General features: G+C 31.5%; 1 protein-coding gene across 1 annotated transcript in view; it reads left to right on the top strand.

The window, feature by feature from the left end:
- The window catches only part of MRC1 (mannose receptor C-type 1), a 106213-nt gene extending 89946 nt beyond the window's left edge, over nucleotides 1-16267 (top strand). The window contains exons 24-30 of the mRNA XM_012551262.3: nucleotides 1559-1788; nucleotides 6689-6854; nucleotides 7284-7433; nucleotides 10267-10380; nucleotides 13817-13984; nucleotides 14878-14916; nucleotides 15250-16267. Of these exons, the coding sequence (XP_012406716.1) occupies nucleotides 1559-1788; nucleotides 6689-6854; nucleotides 7284-7433; nucleotides 10267-10380; nucleotides 13817-13984; nucleotides 14878-14916; nucleotides 15250-15497 (1115 nt within the window). The 3' untranslated portion in view covers nucleotides 15498-16267. The remainder of the gene's footprint in view (nucleotides 1-1558; nucleotides 1789-6688; nucleotides 6855-7283; nucleotides 7434-10266; nucleotides 10381-13816; nucleotides 13985-14877; nucleotides 14917-15249) is intronic.
- The last annotated feature ends 816 nt before the right edge of the window (nucleotides 16268-17083 follow it).

Genomic DNA, 17083 nt, shown 5'->3' with positions numbered 1-17083 from the left:
TTTTCAAATGTATTAAACAGCAGCTATGTATTAAGACCACATTTATCTGATAAAGAAAAAGTGATGTTAAGCAAAAAAGAATCATAGTATGTATTACAGAATGATTAGGAATAATTTAGAAACTTATAATTACTGTTGCAATCTGCTAAGGGACTGTTAATTAAGTCTAAACAAGGCATAATACAGTTTTGTGACTCTGCTAAGTAGTTCACATTTCACTTTTATCCTGGACACAGTTCAGTTGAAAAGTCCAACTTGATCTCTTGATAGTGGTCAAAGTACCTGATGAAGTGCTTCCCCCTTCTGTCAATCACTACTGCTCCAAAGGACATTACTACTGCCACATTGTCATTTTGGGACCCCACCAATGTGATCATGGACCAATAGAACTTTGGAGTTATTACAATAATAGCAATAATAATGATAATAATATTTAACATTTACAATAATTATATAATATATATTAAATAAACAAATTTATATTTATATCTAATATGATATATTTATATGTACAATATATATGGTACACTATGTATCAGGTTCACAAGACCCAGTAACAAGGAAAAGAGGATACCAGAGGAAGGGCATCGCATGGCTTATGACAGAATAGGAAATAGGTAGTGTAGATACTGTATAGATATAGATGAAGACATAGCACAGATCTCCATTGGATCCACAGATCCAATTCCAAAGGATGCATTCCATGTATACTGAAGAGGCGTACATGGCCAGGAACCAGTTTTCTAAACTCCTTTGTGGTGAATTATAATGTCAGATGGACATACTCTGGGAGAGTGGAAGCAAGGGAAGGCTCCTGAAACAATAAGATTAGAGAACTAGGTAATAGTTACTGATATGGGCCAAGACAATGGACAACAAGAGGGTAGCCAATGGCATAAGTAACAGATATTGGGAACCAGCAATAAGAATGGACTCTGTTATTGAGCCAAGGTTTCCCTATATGCTTCCTTCCCAGAACCAGAACTTATTCTCTATACATATACTACCTATAGGATGGTTTGAAGGAGTAATGAATCAAGGATCATGCTAATTCGTAACATGGAAACTCAACTAAGATGAGGAAAGAAATTTTAAAGGAAGATGGTTCAAAATTATGATTAGATAGTAATCTCTTTATGAGACAGTAAGATTTCTACTGAGAATAATTTATCCTCTGCCAGTGAATATTTCCTTCTTGATTCTCTAGCTGCTCTTACATTTGCAAGGTCTTTATATTTGTCATTAGGGGAAAATATAATTCTTTATCAGATAAACTTGGACTTAATACATAGTTGTTGTTTAACCAATTTGAAAATGATTGCTTTTGAAGACTAGTAATGAAGACTAAATACCTATTTGTTATAATGGTCATAGAACACATTTAAACATTTCAATGATGCGCAAATATAAGATATGTACTCTTATGTTTCTGTTAGGATGAATCTTTAACTCTAGTAATTCCATTCCATTACAGGATCATGCACTGGATAAGGCTTCAACTCAACAAATTTTATTCAATGAGATAATTAAAACAATGTCTTTTTAAAAAAAATTTCAGACCCTGCTCAGCCTCATCCCTCGACACCAACATCTGGGAACTTCATCAGGTTTGGTGACAGTAGCTATTCAGTTGTGACATCGAAAATGAAATGGAAAGATGCAAAGGAATACTGCGAGGGTAGCTCCTCCCAAATTGCCAGCATCCTAGATCCTTATGTCAATTCATTTGTATGGCTGGAGATGCAGAAGCACAATGAACCTATGTGGATTGGTCTGAACAGCAACTTGGTAAGATATTAGAAAAATATCAGGCTTCTCTTAAATGTGTCTTAAAAACTTGCAAATTTTCTCCAAAGCTTTACTTGACAATTTCTTATATTATCTGCCTATTTGAGAACTTTTCAGATCATATCTTGATTCTAATTAGATTTAATTATTTACCTTTTTTTTCAGGGAGCACCATTACATTTTTCTTCTCTTTATTGTCATATATATTTTATTATTTATTGTTTATTGCTCATTTTCATTTTTAAATAGCCTTAGGAAGATTTTGCTTAAGGTTGGGTTGCTGAGTTTTCTCTAAACTGGTTTTATTGTCCACCCCTCCCTTTTATGAGATAATATAGCCCATAATCTTCTATTATTTTTCACTCAGTTTTATAAACAAATGTTGTCTAAACCATTATTTTTTTGGCTGCCAAATGTCTCTGTTTGGTCAATAATTTCAGTCAAGCACTGAAGTTGGTTTTTAGGGTTTTGTTTGCATGGATATCTCTTTATTAAGGTCAATTGATTCACATCATTGAAATTTATCCATGTAAAATTGATGAAATCTACTTCTTTTTCTTTCCACATACCATTGCTCATCCTCAATAGCTGTTTTTCATAGATCAGATGGAATTATTTTAAATGAATAGCATACCATTTTCTCCTTTTTATTTTTCTAACTTTGTGTGGATTTTGGTCTTTGTTCTTGAGAGTCAGTGGTCTGGCTCTACATAGATGATCTGAATCAATGGTGTCTCCTATATTAAAGATGGGTCTCTTCTCTGTCTACTAAAATAGAAGCAATTATTTTATTTTTGTGATGTTATTTGATACTCTATGTCCAATACTCAGTGATTTCTTTCATCAAGAAAGTATTCATTGGGTATAAGACTTCTGTATGTTCCACAAGTCTTTGACCTTTTATACCCTTTATTTTTTCCCCCTCTTTTTCTTTCTTTCTTTCTTTCTTTTTTTTTCTTTTTCTTTTTCTTTTCTTTTTTTCTTTTCTTTTCTTTTTTTTTTCTTTTTTTTTTTTTTTGCAGAGGCAATTGGGGGTAAGTGACTTGCCCAGGGTCACATAAATAGGAACTATTAAGTGTCCGAGGTCAGATTTGAACTCAGGTCCTCCTGACTACAGGGTTGGTGCTCTATCCACTGCGCCACCTACCTACCCCATACCCTTTATTTCTGATGATGATTTTTCTAATATCTTTTTTTTTCTTCATCCATTTCATCTTTGCATTAAAGTAAATGACTGTCAGAGTTGTTTTGTTTTTAGTACAGAGTGATAATTTTAGGAGGATACAGAACTCTTCATGACATAACTCTGATGCAACCAGCATTTGCTGTGCAACTTATTTTTGTAGAGTTTCCTAGAATGTGAAGAGATTCAATTATTTGCTGTAGATCACATATGCAATATGTTAGGGACAGGACTTGGATGTAGGTCTTTCTCATTTTAAGGCTGGTTCTTCATACTATTCCATGCTGATCCTCAGACTATACATTAATTTAATTTGGGGAGTCACATCAAGTTTTGTTTCTTTTATACAGATTTTCCTTACCTATAGCAGAGAGTGTTATTATGCTGCATTTTTTTCTTAGTAATTCTTTGACAAATGCTTATCAGTAACACTGAAATATATAGAATGACCAAATGTCATATAAAATGATGTTTTTTATTGTTTTTAGTTGCATGATAAAACTAAGTATCAAATCTTTTGTCTTCCTTTTCAAAGAGAAATCGTGAGCCAGTCTTCCATTTAGCTGAAAGTTTCTTCTGGTTTTATTTATCACAAGGTCAAGATTTTCGTGATTCATTTTTTCTAGTGATTGATTCTTACTTTAGTCACTAAACAAGTATTAAAATTTTCAATTTTCTTGTAATATCTCTTTATATCTGGGTCACATATCCATTTTGATCTTATCTTAATAAATGGTGTAAGAGATTGGTCTATGCCCAATTTCTGTAAGACTAGTTTTCCCAATATCTTTTTTTAAAAACCAAATGATGAGTTCTTATCTCCAAAATTTAAGTCTTTACACTTGTCAAATACAAGGCTACTATATTTATTTGCTGCTATATATATATTCTGTTCCTCTGATCTACTCTTTTATTTTTTTTAATCAGTACCAGGTAATTTTGATCTGGTACTACTAACTCTCCTTCCTTTACATTTTTTCATTAATTCCTTTTATATTCTTGACTTTTTGTTCTTCTAAATGAATTTTGTTGCTTTTTTCTAATTCAATAGAATCATTTTTGGTAATTTAATGGGGATGACATAAAATTATTAGTATATTTCTCCAATAATTTCAATATGATTTTATTTGTATAAAAAATTTAAAATATTTTTTCATATACTTCTTGAGTTTATTTATACTTCCAGGTATTTTATGCTGTCTAACGTTATTATAAATCTCTTATCATATCTTCTAGCAGGATTTTGTTTGAATTTATAGTATAGTTGTTGATTTATGAGGATTTACTTTATAAACTACTACTTTGCTAAAAACATTGTTTCAATTAACTTTTTAGTTGAGCCTTTGGGATTTTCCAAATTTATTGTCATAACATCTGTAAAAAGAGATATTTTTCTCACCTCATTCCCTATTCTGATTCCTTCTAATTCTTTTTCTCCTCTTATTGCTATTGGTAGGATTTCCAATACAATATTGAATAATAATGATGACAATGAGCATCCTTGTTTCATATTTGATCTTACTGGGAAAGCTTCTAGCTTGTCCTCATTACAAATAATGTTTGTCAGTGTTTTAGTTAAATACTGATAAAAGTTTAAGGAAAAAAATCCACTTATACCTATACTTTAAAGTGTTTTTTTTAATAGAAATGATTGTTATACTTTATCAAAAGCTTTTTTTCTGAATTTATTAAGATAATTATATGATTTAAAAAAAACTTTTAGTATTGATATACCAATTAATTATTTTCATAGTTTTTCTTATGTTGAACCATCCCAGCATTCCTGATATAAATCTTGGTTAGTTATAATATATATTTCCTGTAATATATTGTAACCTTTTAGCTAGTATTTTATTTGGAATTTTTGGATTCATATTAAATAATGAAATTGGTCTATAATTTTCTTTCTGTTTTTACTCTTCTTGGTTTGTTTATGTTTGGTATGTTTCATAAAAGGTTTTTTACGGATGTTATGACAATAGATTTGGAAAATCCCAAAGGCGCAATTAAAAAGTTAATCGAAACAATGTTTTTAGCAAAGTAATAGTTTATAAAGTAAATCCTCATAAATCAACAACTATACTATAAATCCAAACAAAATCCTGCTAGAAGATATGATAAGAAATTTATAATAACGTTAGACAGCATAAAATACCGTGGTTTGGTTTGGTATGTTTCATAAAAGGAGTTTGGTAGGATCCCTTCTTTACAAATTATGTAATATTGGAATTAGCTAATCTTTAAATGTTTGATAAAATTCTCTTGTAAATAGTAGATGTTTAATAAATATTTCTTGACTAGAAAAGGATCATGTATTTAAAGTACTGATAGTTGGATAAAAGAAAAATGGAATAGATCTGCAAAGATTTTAGCAACAAACTTTTTTCACTATCCAGGACAATATGGACATTATATTTGGATGCTCAGGTACCACATTTAGACCACATAGTCATGAATATGATTATTGAAAAAATAGAAATAGCATTAAAGAGAAAAATGATGGTATTAGACTAAATGTACATAGAGAACTGCTCTAGAGACAACACAGTTGTGTATTGAGGCATTGAGATGTGAGATATATGGAGGAAGTCAGGATTCCAAATGTATGACAAAAATCTTGAAATTTATTGGTCTACCTTTCAAATGCCCCTGGAAGAAGAGCAGGGGTGTTGTTATCTGTTTAGGGAGTCAGTAGAGATTAGTGACCCTGTGAGAAGACAAAAGAACCTTGAGCAAGTGGTTTCTCTGGTAACTAAGGTCATTATTAAGTCTTTCCACTATTATTGCTTAAAAGAAAGTTTGATATTGGGGATGAACCAACTTGTTTTTAAAATTTTTTGTTTTTTTTTAAATGTCAATTTTAAACTAATTGTTGCTATTTAAGCATGAATATTTTGCTTAATAAAAAGTAAAATATCTTATCCTTATTTATCCATAATAAATATAGTATACATTTATTGTATAAGAATATTAATTTGCTTTATCCTACAGCATTATTTTCAACCAAATTAGAATGATCGATAATTATATAATTATATGGAATCAATGAGAAATAAATCATTGACTGACTTAAAGAATAGAATAGCTGTGCCTTTGTTAGCCTATTATTAATGAACATTGCCTGCTACAAATGTACTTTTAACATAAAAAAATAATGAAAAACATGTTATCATTTTTAGGGCATAACTTAGGCTGTCATTATAAATTATATTAATATATAAAATTTATATTATTATATGAATTATACATTTATATTATAAATATAATTTTTATTATTGTAATTTATACTATTATAAAATAATAGTATTTTATTTTATAAGTTATATAATATGTATAGCAATGTTCTGCTTATATATATAATCTGTGAGCCAGCTCTCAATAGAACTCATATTTACCCATTCGGCTAAGTAAATTATAAAATAATAAACTGAATAAAACAATTAAAAAAATTCATGTGTCAGTGCTAGATTAGGAACCAGGAACCTTGATTAGGATTCTTGATCCTATTCTACTTACTAATTGTGTGAATTTGAAATGGTCATTATCTTTGGCTGCCCTTTCTATAAAATTAGAGAGTGTCATATAATATGTCCTCAAAATCAAACTATCTATGGATCTGGGAGGGTGAAATATTTTGACTTGATTAAAATAATTTTTTTTCAGCTGGTTAATTTGAAGGTATATGGAGTAACCTAAAGTCCATGTTTTTCCTTATAGACTCAAGGTGAATATGCATGGATCGATAGATGGAGGATGAGATACACAAACTGGGGCCCTGGAGAGCCTCAAGTGAAATCAGGTTGTGTCTATATGGACCTGGAAGGATTCTGGAAGACAGCACCTTGCAATGAAAGCTACCAATTTCTCTGCAAAAAATCAGATGGTAATTAGATGCTACAATATTATTAGGGGATTTCAATTTTCAAAGCAAGCATTATTCCTGCTCTGGTCATTGTACTGCTAAGAACATTATTGTGTTGCTAGGAGCATTAAATATTGTCTCAGGAACTTGTGAGCAGACCAAAATCTTTCCTTTATCTAACAGAAAGATTTTAAATTAATCATTTTAATACATTTACACATTCTTTTCTCCATCTCCTCTTGATGTCACTGCTATATTTTTGTGGTTATGTAAAATCCGTAGATGTGATAAAATAATAAAAAGACAAATAGTGATAATAATGAATTCAAATGATAAACGATTAAATGATGAACATTCTTACATGTGACCAGTGGTGGATTTTCTTTCCTCTGGAATGGCTTTTGTTTCATAAACTTGAGACTTTTTTTCTTTAATTGTCTTCACTTTCAGTATCACCTGCCACAGAGCCTCCACAATTGCCTGGCAGATGTCCAGATTCAGAACAATCATCTTGGATCCCTTTCAGTGGTCATTGCTACTATATTGAATCTTCCTCTACAAGAAGCTGGGGCCAAGCTTTGCTGGAATGTAGCCGAATGGGTAAGTATGAATTCTATTGAGAGCTGGCTCACAGATTTTATATATATAAATATATGTGTATATATATATATGTATACATATATATAATGCATATATATCATATATATAAACAAAACATTACAAATTCTCTTAAATTCAAAGAATAAACATCAAGTATCTGATTTTCTATTTTTTTCTCTATTTGCTTACTTGTAATGAGTTTCTTTTAGCATAGAAAGTCATATTACCTTCCCCAAAGTATGTCTAGCAAGTTTTTTTTTTTGTTTGTTTGTTTTTTTTGGTTCGAATCCCAGAATTATGAGAAAGTAGTGGGCTTCTCATTGCCACAGAGCCATTTTAAAAATATGATCCCTGCAGTTACAGAGATGAACTCAACAGGTAGACCAGAATCCTTGATCCCTTTTCTCACCTTGTCTGTCTCAAAGTTCCCAACCAGAGCTACTCACAAGATTACTATACTTCAGCCAAATCAATAGATACTTTCTCTTCTCACTGGTCACATATATATATATATATATATATATATATATATATATATATAGCTTTTATAACCTGAGATTATCCTTATTGGTGATTCCTGTTCTTAAGAATTGTTTCACTAATATCAGAAGATTATTTGCATCATATCCTCTTAGTGGGGATAGATTTTGCAGAAGAGAGAGGGCTAAAATCCAAAGAAGCAAAATAGAACTAAATTTCTTCTTAGATACTTTAAAATAAAAGATTGTTTTTATCCTGTCTTCAACTGAGCAGGGAAATCCCACCCTTGTCATTCATTGTAGGCCCTTTTCTTTTAAAAAACAACTCCTCCCTTCTTTTACTCTTCCTTTTCCAGAGAACCTGCCTGGAGAATTATATTAAAATATGAACCACCCTATAGGATTTAATCTCTGAAATATTTTTCATGCAACTATTCACTTAAATCTCATCTCTTTTAAATCACAGTTTTTCTGAGAGGCCTCATTTGTAAAAATGAAACAGTTGGATTAGAAGACTTCTGAAGTCCATTTATATTGTAAATCCATAATCTTATTAATGTAGATTCATCATTTAACACATTGGTTTAATCATGACTTGTCTCAACAACTACTGACCTTTTATTCAGATTTCTGTCCAGATCTGTCATTGGAAAGAAACTTGGAGATAATCAAATCCAAATATTTCATTTCATTTTTAAGATGAGGAAATTGTAGTCCGGAGAGGAAAAAATGATTTGCTAAAAGCCAAGAAATAGATAGCAAATGTCAGAGACAGGATTTAAAAGTTGGCCCCTTTTCTTTAAAATTCTAATTCAGGTAAATTTAACCATATGATTTAGATTTTAGAAAGTAAAATTTTTACTTTTTGCGGCTAAGGCACTCGATCCATTTATTAGTGTTATTCTGTGTGTTGAATTTCAATTAATTTTCTTTGTTTTATTTTGTTTCTGTTTTTAAAAGTGGAATACCTTGTTAATTGAGAGGAAAAACTTTTTCTTTTCAATAATAGTGGCTGTTCATCAGAACAGTAATACATTTTTAGAGTTAGGTCTAATTTTAGGACTAGCAGGCAAAAAGGAGTTAACAGAACATTACCAAAAACTTGTCACTGGGAGAAATGGGAAAAAAAATCTATTTTTATCTAAATAAGTAAAACCAATAAAATCTGACCCATGACCATTTTTATTGTTGAACTGAAGTATTAATAACAAGACATTTTTTCTATTGTAGGTAATATAGGTAATGATTTATTCATTCTTTAATTGTTTAAAGTCTAAATTCAACTTAAGTGACCGACTTATTGTAACTTAAAGTCTTAGAGAGTTGCTTGGGCAACCAGATATTATGTAATTTGCTGGTGATAATTCAGATGGTATGTATTGGAAGTGGAACTTAGATCTTCCTACACCCAAGATCTATCCTTTAGACACTATTACCAGAGGTCTCATTCATCTATTTATGCATTTATTTATCACTTATAAATAAAAATTTAGTACAGGTTAGTTGACAGATTGCTGCACACTGTGTTAGAGAAATTCAGAGGAGGAAGTGCTTGCTGAGGGTTGTTCAAGGTAATGAGGGAAGAAAAGAAGAAAATCTGAGATAGATGTTGGAGGAAGGGTAAAATTTAGCTAAGTGCTAGAGAGGGAGGATGGCTTTTTATGGAAGCCAACAAATTATTTTACCTTTCTACATCTCTATTGTCTTCACTATTAATAGAAAGCATTAACTTATGTATAATTTGGTTCTTAAGAGGAGAAACTGCTTTGTATTTTTATCACAGGACCTAGCATAATGCTTCCCACAATAGACAGTTTATTTTTCTTGTAGCCTTATGATTTATATTTTATGCACATTGAGAAGAGGCTCAGGATGACCAATTTTCATTCCCTTCCTGATTTTGCTTCTGACTTTCTAGATGTTGATATATGCTCCTTAGCTTCTTTTTGTGTATTGCCTTCTATTATTACACTGTTAATTCTTTGAAGAGATTGCCTTTCTTTTTGATTATATCTCCAGAGTTTAGGACATTGTAAATGTTTAAGATAAGCTTGTAGTTTTGCCAAAATAATATATTGAGAAGGGTTCCCTGGGCTTCATTGGCCTGCTAAGAAGGTCTAGGATACAAAAAAGATTAAAAAAAAAAAAAAAAACCCTGATTTAGAGGGTAGTACCCAGTCATTAGGTGTGGTGTCCTTCCTGGAAATAATCAGTCCATTAGTGAAGGCAAGGTCGAGATCCAGGACCACTTTTTAGTCACTTGACCATTAGACCCATGTGCTCAGTTTAAATAGTAAGCCATTCCCATAGTTCCATGAATCTGAATTATATTTGTTTTTTTGTCCATTCTGCAGGTGCCAGTTTGGTTTCCATTGAGTCAGCTGTGGAGTCAACCTTTCTGACATACAAGGTCGAGCCACTTAAAAGCAAAACCAATTTTTGGATAGGAATGTTTAAAAATGTAGAGGGTAAGTGTCATTATGCCTTTTATGGAACATAGTATTTTTGCTACCCTCCCTCCTCATTTCTACTTGTTAAAATCCATCTCTTCTTTCAAGGTCAGTCTCTATTGCTACTTCCTCCATGTAAGTGTCCTGTCATTTTTCCAACTTTCCTTAATATTTTGAATTTCCTCTTTGTCTTTTTCACATCTGACTTTTTTATATGCTCTTATACATATTTGTATATATACTTGTCCCCTTTCACATTCTACTCCTTTATATTCTATCCTATTTATTGGTGTATCTACTATTCTCTCTGTTGCTCCCAGGAGATAATGGAATCCTTCAAGGTAAGAGTTTCCTTACCTTTCTACCTCTAATTCCACATAGTGACTTGATGTCAAAAGCACTTAATGTTATTTGAACTGAAATTGAATTGACTTGAACATCTGGAATCTTCTGTTCCAAGGGAAAACAAAAATTTCAGTGGTATTATGATTATTTCATGGTTTTCTCATCATATTTTTCTTGTAAAAGATGAGAAATGGATAAATTTAGTGTACATCATATTGTGGTTTTTAAAAATTATTATTTTTTTATTCTTTACTTAAATATCAAAGTGAATATTCATATATATACACACATATATATTTATATATGTGTGTATATATATATATATATACCCTCTGCTATTAAGTATCATGCCATATATGTATGAATATCTATTTATGTATGTATATCATATCTGACATTAGGTTTCTTCTTTATCTAATGAGTAGAAAAAGGATTGTGACATGGAACTATTGATTTCCATTATATGCAGATTTACTCTTCATTTTAAATAAATAACAAATTCAAACCTTGGCTTTCAATTCTGTCCTGCTGACAAATGATTTTTTTTTGCTGGCCCTTCTGTTCTCTTTTGTGAATTTCAAAAACATATTTCAATGATCTTTTCTTTTTTCTTTTCTTTCCTTTTTTCTTTTTGGACAACTTTATTTTTTGCCCGCATTTCACTCTGCTCCCTCCCTACCTGATTGGGAAAACAAAAGAAGGAAAAACAAAACTTTTGCAACAAACAGCATATTGTGGTCAATAGGAAGCTTCTAGTTAGATATATATTTTGCTCCATACTTTTTTTTAATATTCTTGAAGGAATATCTTTTTACAATAAAATATTAAAATTGAAAAGGAAAAGAATACAGGGAGGAGCTTTCTCTCCTTTCACTTTTTTGGATGAATAAGATAAGTGCAATGTATGAGTTGTGATTAGTTAAATCACTAATATTTCCACATGCCTTGGAAGCTTTGAATCCCTTTTTATAGTTACTTAGTCAGTCAAATAGCATTTATTAAACTCCTACTATGTGCCAAGCACTACACTAATCACTGGGGTAACAAACAAAGGCAAAAAGACCCCATCCCTCCCCTCAAGGAGCTTACCATATAATTGGAAAGACAAAAGGCAAATAACTATGCACAAATAAATTAAAGACAAGATAATTTGGGGGCAGTATCAGTGGAAAGGCACTGAGTTCAAAAAGAACTGGAAAGGGCATCTTGCTGAAGGTGGGTCTTTAATTAATACTGGAAGAAAGTCAGAGAATCCAGGTGGTAGAGATATGAAGCATTCTCAAGTCCATTAAGATCTCATGGAAGAGCCCAAAAATGAACTAAAAATCATATTAGAAAGGTAGAAGAAAAAGTGGGAAAAGAAATGAGAATGGTGCAAAAGAATTATGAAAAAAAAAAAGAGTTAGCAGCTTGGGGAAAAAAAACAACTCCTTAAAAAATAAAATGAGCCAAATGAAAAAGGAGATTAAAAAATTCACTGAAGAAAACAACTCCTTAAAAAGTACAAATGGCGAAATAGAAAGGAAAGTACAAAAAACTAATTGAGGAAAACAACTCCTTAAAGGTTAGAATTGGGCAAGTGGAAAATAATGACTCTTTTGAAACATTTAGAATCAATCAAACAAAATCAAAAGAATTAAAAAAATAAAAGAAAGTGTAAAATGTCTCATTAAAAAAACAACTGACCTGGAAAATATATCCAGGAGAAAATATCAGAATAATTGGATACCCTGAAAACCATAATCAAAAAGAATACTTGGACAGCATTTTTCAAGAAATTATCAAGCACAACTGCACTGATATCTTGGAATGAGAGGGCAAAATAGGTATTGTAAGAACCCACTGATCATCATAGGAAAGAGATCCCAAAATAAAAACTCCAAGACATATTATAGCCAAATTACAGAACTACCAGGTCAAGGAAAAAAAATACTGCAATTCAAATATTGGAGAACCATAATCAGAATTACATAAGATTTAGCACTTGCTACATTAAAGGTTTGGAAGTCATGAACATTATATTCTGAAGAGCAAAGGGACTAGGACTATAATCCAGAATCACCTACCTGGCAAAATTAAGCATTATACTGCAAGGGAAAAAATGGTCATTCAATGAAACAGAAGAATTTCAAACATCCATAAGAACAATTGTTCCAGAATTGAACCAAAATATTGATTTCCAAACCCAGAAGAAGTCTAAAAAGGTAAAAGAAAACATAAGGGATTCAATGGTATTAAACTGTTTATATGGATAATAACATTTTCCTTCATGAGTCCTTTGTGCTTGTTTTAAATCATTGTGTTACTGAAAAGAACTGAATCATTCATAATTGATTATCTCACAGCGTTGGTGATATGTTTTCCTGGTCTTGCTCATTTCACTTTGCATTAATTAGGCTCCTTAAAAATAGGAACTATCTCACTTTTGGTACTAATCATTTTTTTCCTTTCATTCTACAGTCTGGTTCTGACCTACTCTGCTTACCAAACTTACTCTACTCGAGCTTACCAAACACCCCTCTCCTTCCTTCATTCTATTTCCCAGCCAAATTTTGCTCCTTATGAATTTCTAAGCTTAATTTTTTCCCCCCTATGCTTTTGCTGACATTAGTTTTTATGCATGGAATAATCTCCATGTCTATTCTTCTGTTTTTTCAAAAACTACAACTTCTATGAAGCCTTCCTGGAAGCTGGAAGTAAACTTTCCCTCTTCTGAACTTAAATACTTCCATTATGTAATTATCAAATTTCTTTTATATTATAGCTATCTGTATGGATTTCTTGGTTCCCCTACTTGATTCTAAAATCTGTGATGGATTTCACATCCATTTGTATTTCCCTCAGCACCAATTATGGTGTCTTGTGAGTGGAAGATATTTTTAGAAACTCTTTAAAATTTCTTGTTGGATTAGTTTCTCCTCATGTTTCATAATTAGAAACTGTAGTCCTATTGGTGAAAAATCTTGTATAAAATCTATAGAATCTATTTGAATTTGTTCAAAATTACATGTATATCAGATTAATATACCTGCCTCCTTAGAAGGAAGGGTTGAGGTTCTTCAGAGTGATTATTGCTAAGTGACTTTTGGCTGTCTCATTTAACAATCAGGGAACTGGCTTTGGATAGACAATACTGCCGTATCTTTTGTCAATTGGAAAACGGGAGAGCCCTCAAATGATCGGAATGAAGACTGTGTGGAGCTCTATTCTTCAAGTGGATTTTGGAACAACCTTTATTGCTCTTCCTACAAAGGGTATATTTGTAAAAGAGAAAAAAGTAAGTTTTTTTCCTGTAATATTGAAATCCTCATCATACCATTTCCACTACTCACATAGTTAGACACAAATGAGGTGCTAGGGGAAAAAAGCAAAGAGCAATTGCTCGATATCCAATAGAGTTCTAGCCACATTGGATCTGCATTGGAACATTATAAATGGAGAATGACCTTGAGAGTTTAGGGATAATTTGAACCATACTTAAAGAGTTCTCCCTGTTGCTCTTCTGGAACAAACAAAACCCTTCATTTTAATTTTCATATTATAATTTAGTCTTATTTTATTTTAATGATATATTCTCATATTTAATGATATATATTCTCAAAGTCATAAATGGTTGGGAAAATCCATTCCAAGGATTTTTATAGCTCACCAATACCCCATATACTTAGAATCTGATGCTGATAATATCTTGGAGCATGATTCAGTGGACCAGGAATTGGAAAGCTTTTGTGTCTGATCTTTGTCACTTATTAGCAATGGAATGATTATGGACAAACTTTTAACTTCTCCAAGCCCAAATTTTCTCTTTACAAAATAAGGATAATAATACTTCCAATATCTATCACATGGGGTTCCTTTTAGGAAAATAATTTGGGAATTGTAAAGTACTAGATAAATATGAACAATTATTATCATCATTATAGAAAAGTTCCATTAATAAGAGAATGTTGCATTCAGTGAGTACAATTATAGGATGGGCATAGGGATAAAATAAAGCCATGGAAATAAATAGGTTGGGTAAGTACAGGCAGAACAAATTATAATAAAGCACCATTGAAATATGAAATCATTAGTGCCTATTTAAGAATTAAACAAAATAAATAATACAAGTGCCATTTAATTTTGAGCTCATGTAAATTTTAAATAAATGTGTTTTGTTTTTTTTTAAAGTTATTGATGCTAAAGCTACTGAGGCGATAAAACCAAACGGTAAGGACATCATAGAAATTTCAATACTAAAATGATTAAAAACTGTATAATTTTAAAATTTTATATTTTAAAGTTTTAATCTAATATTCATTTAAAAATGATAATGAAATATCTGTAGGTTGCCTATGGAGCTAAAAAAACCCTACAACTGGATGACATTCTTATGTCATGTAGATTGTTACTTGACTTTCATTTGTTTGACAAATGTGGTGTGAGATAATACCCACAAGTTCCCTTGCTATGTAAAATAACATTGCCCTCCCTTTCCCAAGTAAAATTCTTTGTCATTTTGCTTGTGTCCTTTTTCTTATGGTGGCTCCTGCTTCTTTATAGATGGACCGGAGACTAGGAAAGCCCCCAAATCTCACAATTCGGCTGGGATCATCGTCGTGGTGGTGCTCCTAATTCTGACAGGAGTTGGTGCTGCTGCATATTTCTTTTACAAGAAAAGACAGGTTCAAATACCACAAGAAGGGAACTTTGACAACACTCTCTATTTTAACACAGGATCCATTTCAGGAGTCAGTGACACAAAAGATCTCATGGGCAACATTGAACAGAATGAACACGCTCTCATTTAGTGAAATAACATAAGGACATTTATATATTATTGTGTTTGATAAATTACCCTTTTGGATAAAACTTCCCCAAACCTTGAGCCAAAGTGGTTGTTTCTGTGTGAAATTGTATTATTCAGATGTGTCTGTTTCCCAAACCTTTGTACACTGGAGGAATAGTTGTTCCTTTTTTAAGTCTGGCAAAATCTTTTCTCAAAAGAGTAAGTATCAAATATTTAGCAATTAGGCTTGCTACATTTCCCGTTTAATTGTTATTGCTCTCTACCCAGAATATGATTTTTAAGAAAAACTGTCAGATTCATGTAAATCACATAATTGAATAGGACTAAACAAACAAGCAGTATAGCAGAAACAAAGCTCTTAGCAAAAGTACGCATCTAATTCTGCTGAAATTCTGCAAACAGTTTTCCAGGAGAAAAAGATGATTGGGGTCATATTTCATATCAACATTCCATAATCATAAGTCTGGGAGAATTGCAATTCAGACAATTTCAGGTGATGTAAAAAATTTAGGAATGTTCCTTGTGGGGCAGTTTTCATTATAAAGGCATTTCATTAGTATTGCATAATTGCAAATTATATTTTCATCTAAAAAAATGGTTTTACAATACGAATGTTGCAAATTTTATAACTTTTGTCCCAAGTTATTTAAAAAATATATTTTCCTCAGGTGTCTGTGGGATTGAAGCAAAAACACTTAAAAGTTTGCTTCATCCAATCTCTTTAAGTGATGTGAAATAAAGAGCCCAAATAAGGTCTATTTTTAAAACGTTTGTATTGGTTTAAGGTCTGTGATTGAGATTTTGGGTGTTTCTATGTGTGTGTGTGTATGTATGTGTGTTTTAAACAGTTTTGTTTATCCAAAGTAACACTACTGATAACAGTAGTTCTATTGCCATTAAAAGGTATGTATTGATCTAGAAACTTGTTAAATGAAAATAGATGTGTTCCTTATTTTAAGCGATACATGTATCCCTGAAAAATTGCACACAAGGCAAAAATTTATGCTTTATTTATTTGCTTTTGTCTTCTGTTTTCCCTTAATCAGAGCTGCAGAATTATATAAAAAAAGAGATAAAGTTCACTGGACAATGGATTATCAAAAGATCATAGGATCAAAGATTTAAGAGTTAGGAAAGATATTATAGGTCATCTAGTCTTCATTTGACAGATGAAGAAATTAAAGACTGGAGTGGAACACTGACTTAGCCAAGTTCAGTTAGATTCCAAGGAACATACCTGTGATTTTAGGCTCAAGATCTTCAGACTTAGTATCCAGTGCTACATCTACCTCATCTTAATGCCTTAGAGTTAAAAGGAGTCTTAAAGGTCATTTACTAAAGCCTCCTCATTTTCCACATAAGGAAAACTGAGATGTTAAGTGATGAGGAGGTACTATTAACTGGTGGCGAAGATATGACTGCTTGAATCCGATATTAAGATTTCACCCCTCATATTTTATCATCACAACAAAATGGAGCTAAATGCCTGTACTCTTGTCGACCTGTTTTAAAAAAGAATTGACCAAACTATTTCATAATAGAGTCTATTGTGTATTGCAAATTGACCAACTTTAGAGTTCCAGCCAG

The sequence above is a fragment of the Sarcophilus harrisii genome, chromosome 5 (genome assembly GCF_902635505.1).
Source record: "Sarcophilus harrisii chromosome 5, mSarHar1.11, whole genome shotgun sequence".
Lineage (NCBI taxonomy): Eukaryota > Metazoa > Chordata > Mammalia > Dasyuromorphia > Dasyuridae > Sarcophilus > Sarcophilus harrisii.
The sequence above is the reverse complement of the archived record's forward strand: the minus strand, read 5'-3'. Positions and strand labels throughout refer to the sequence as shown.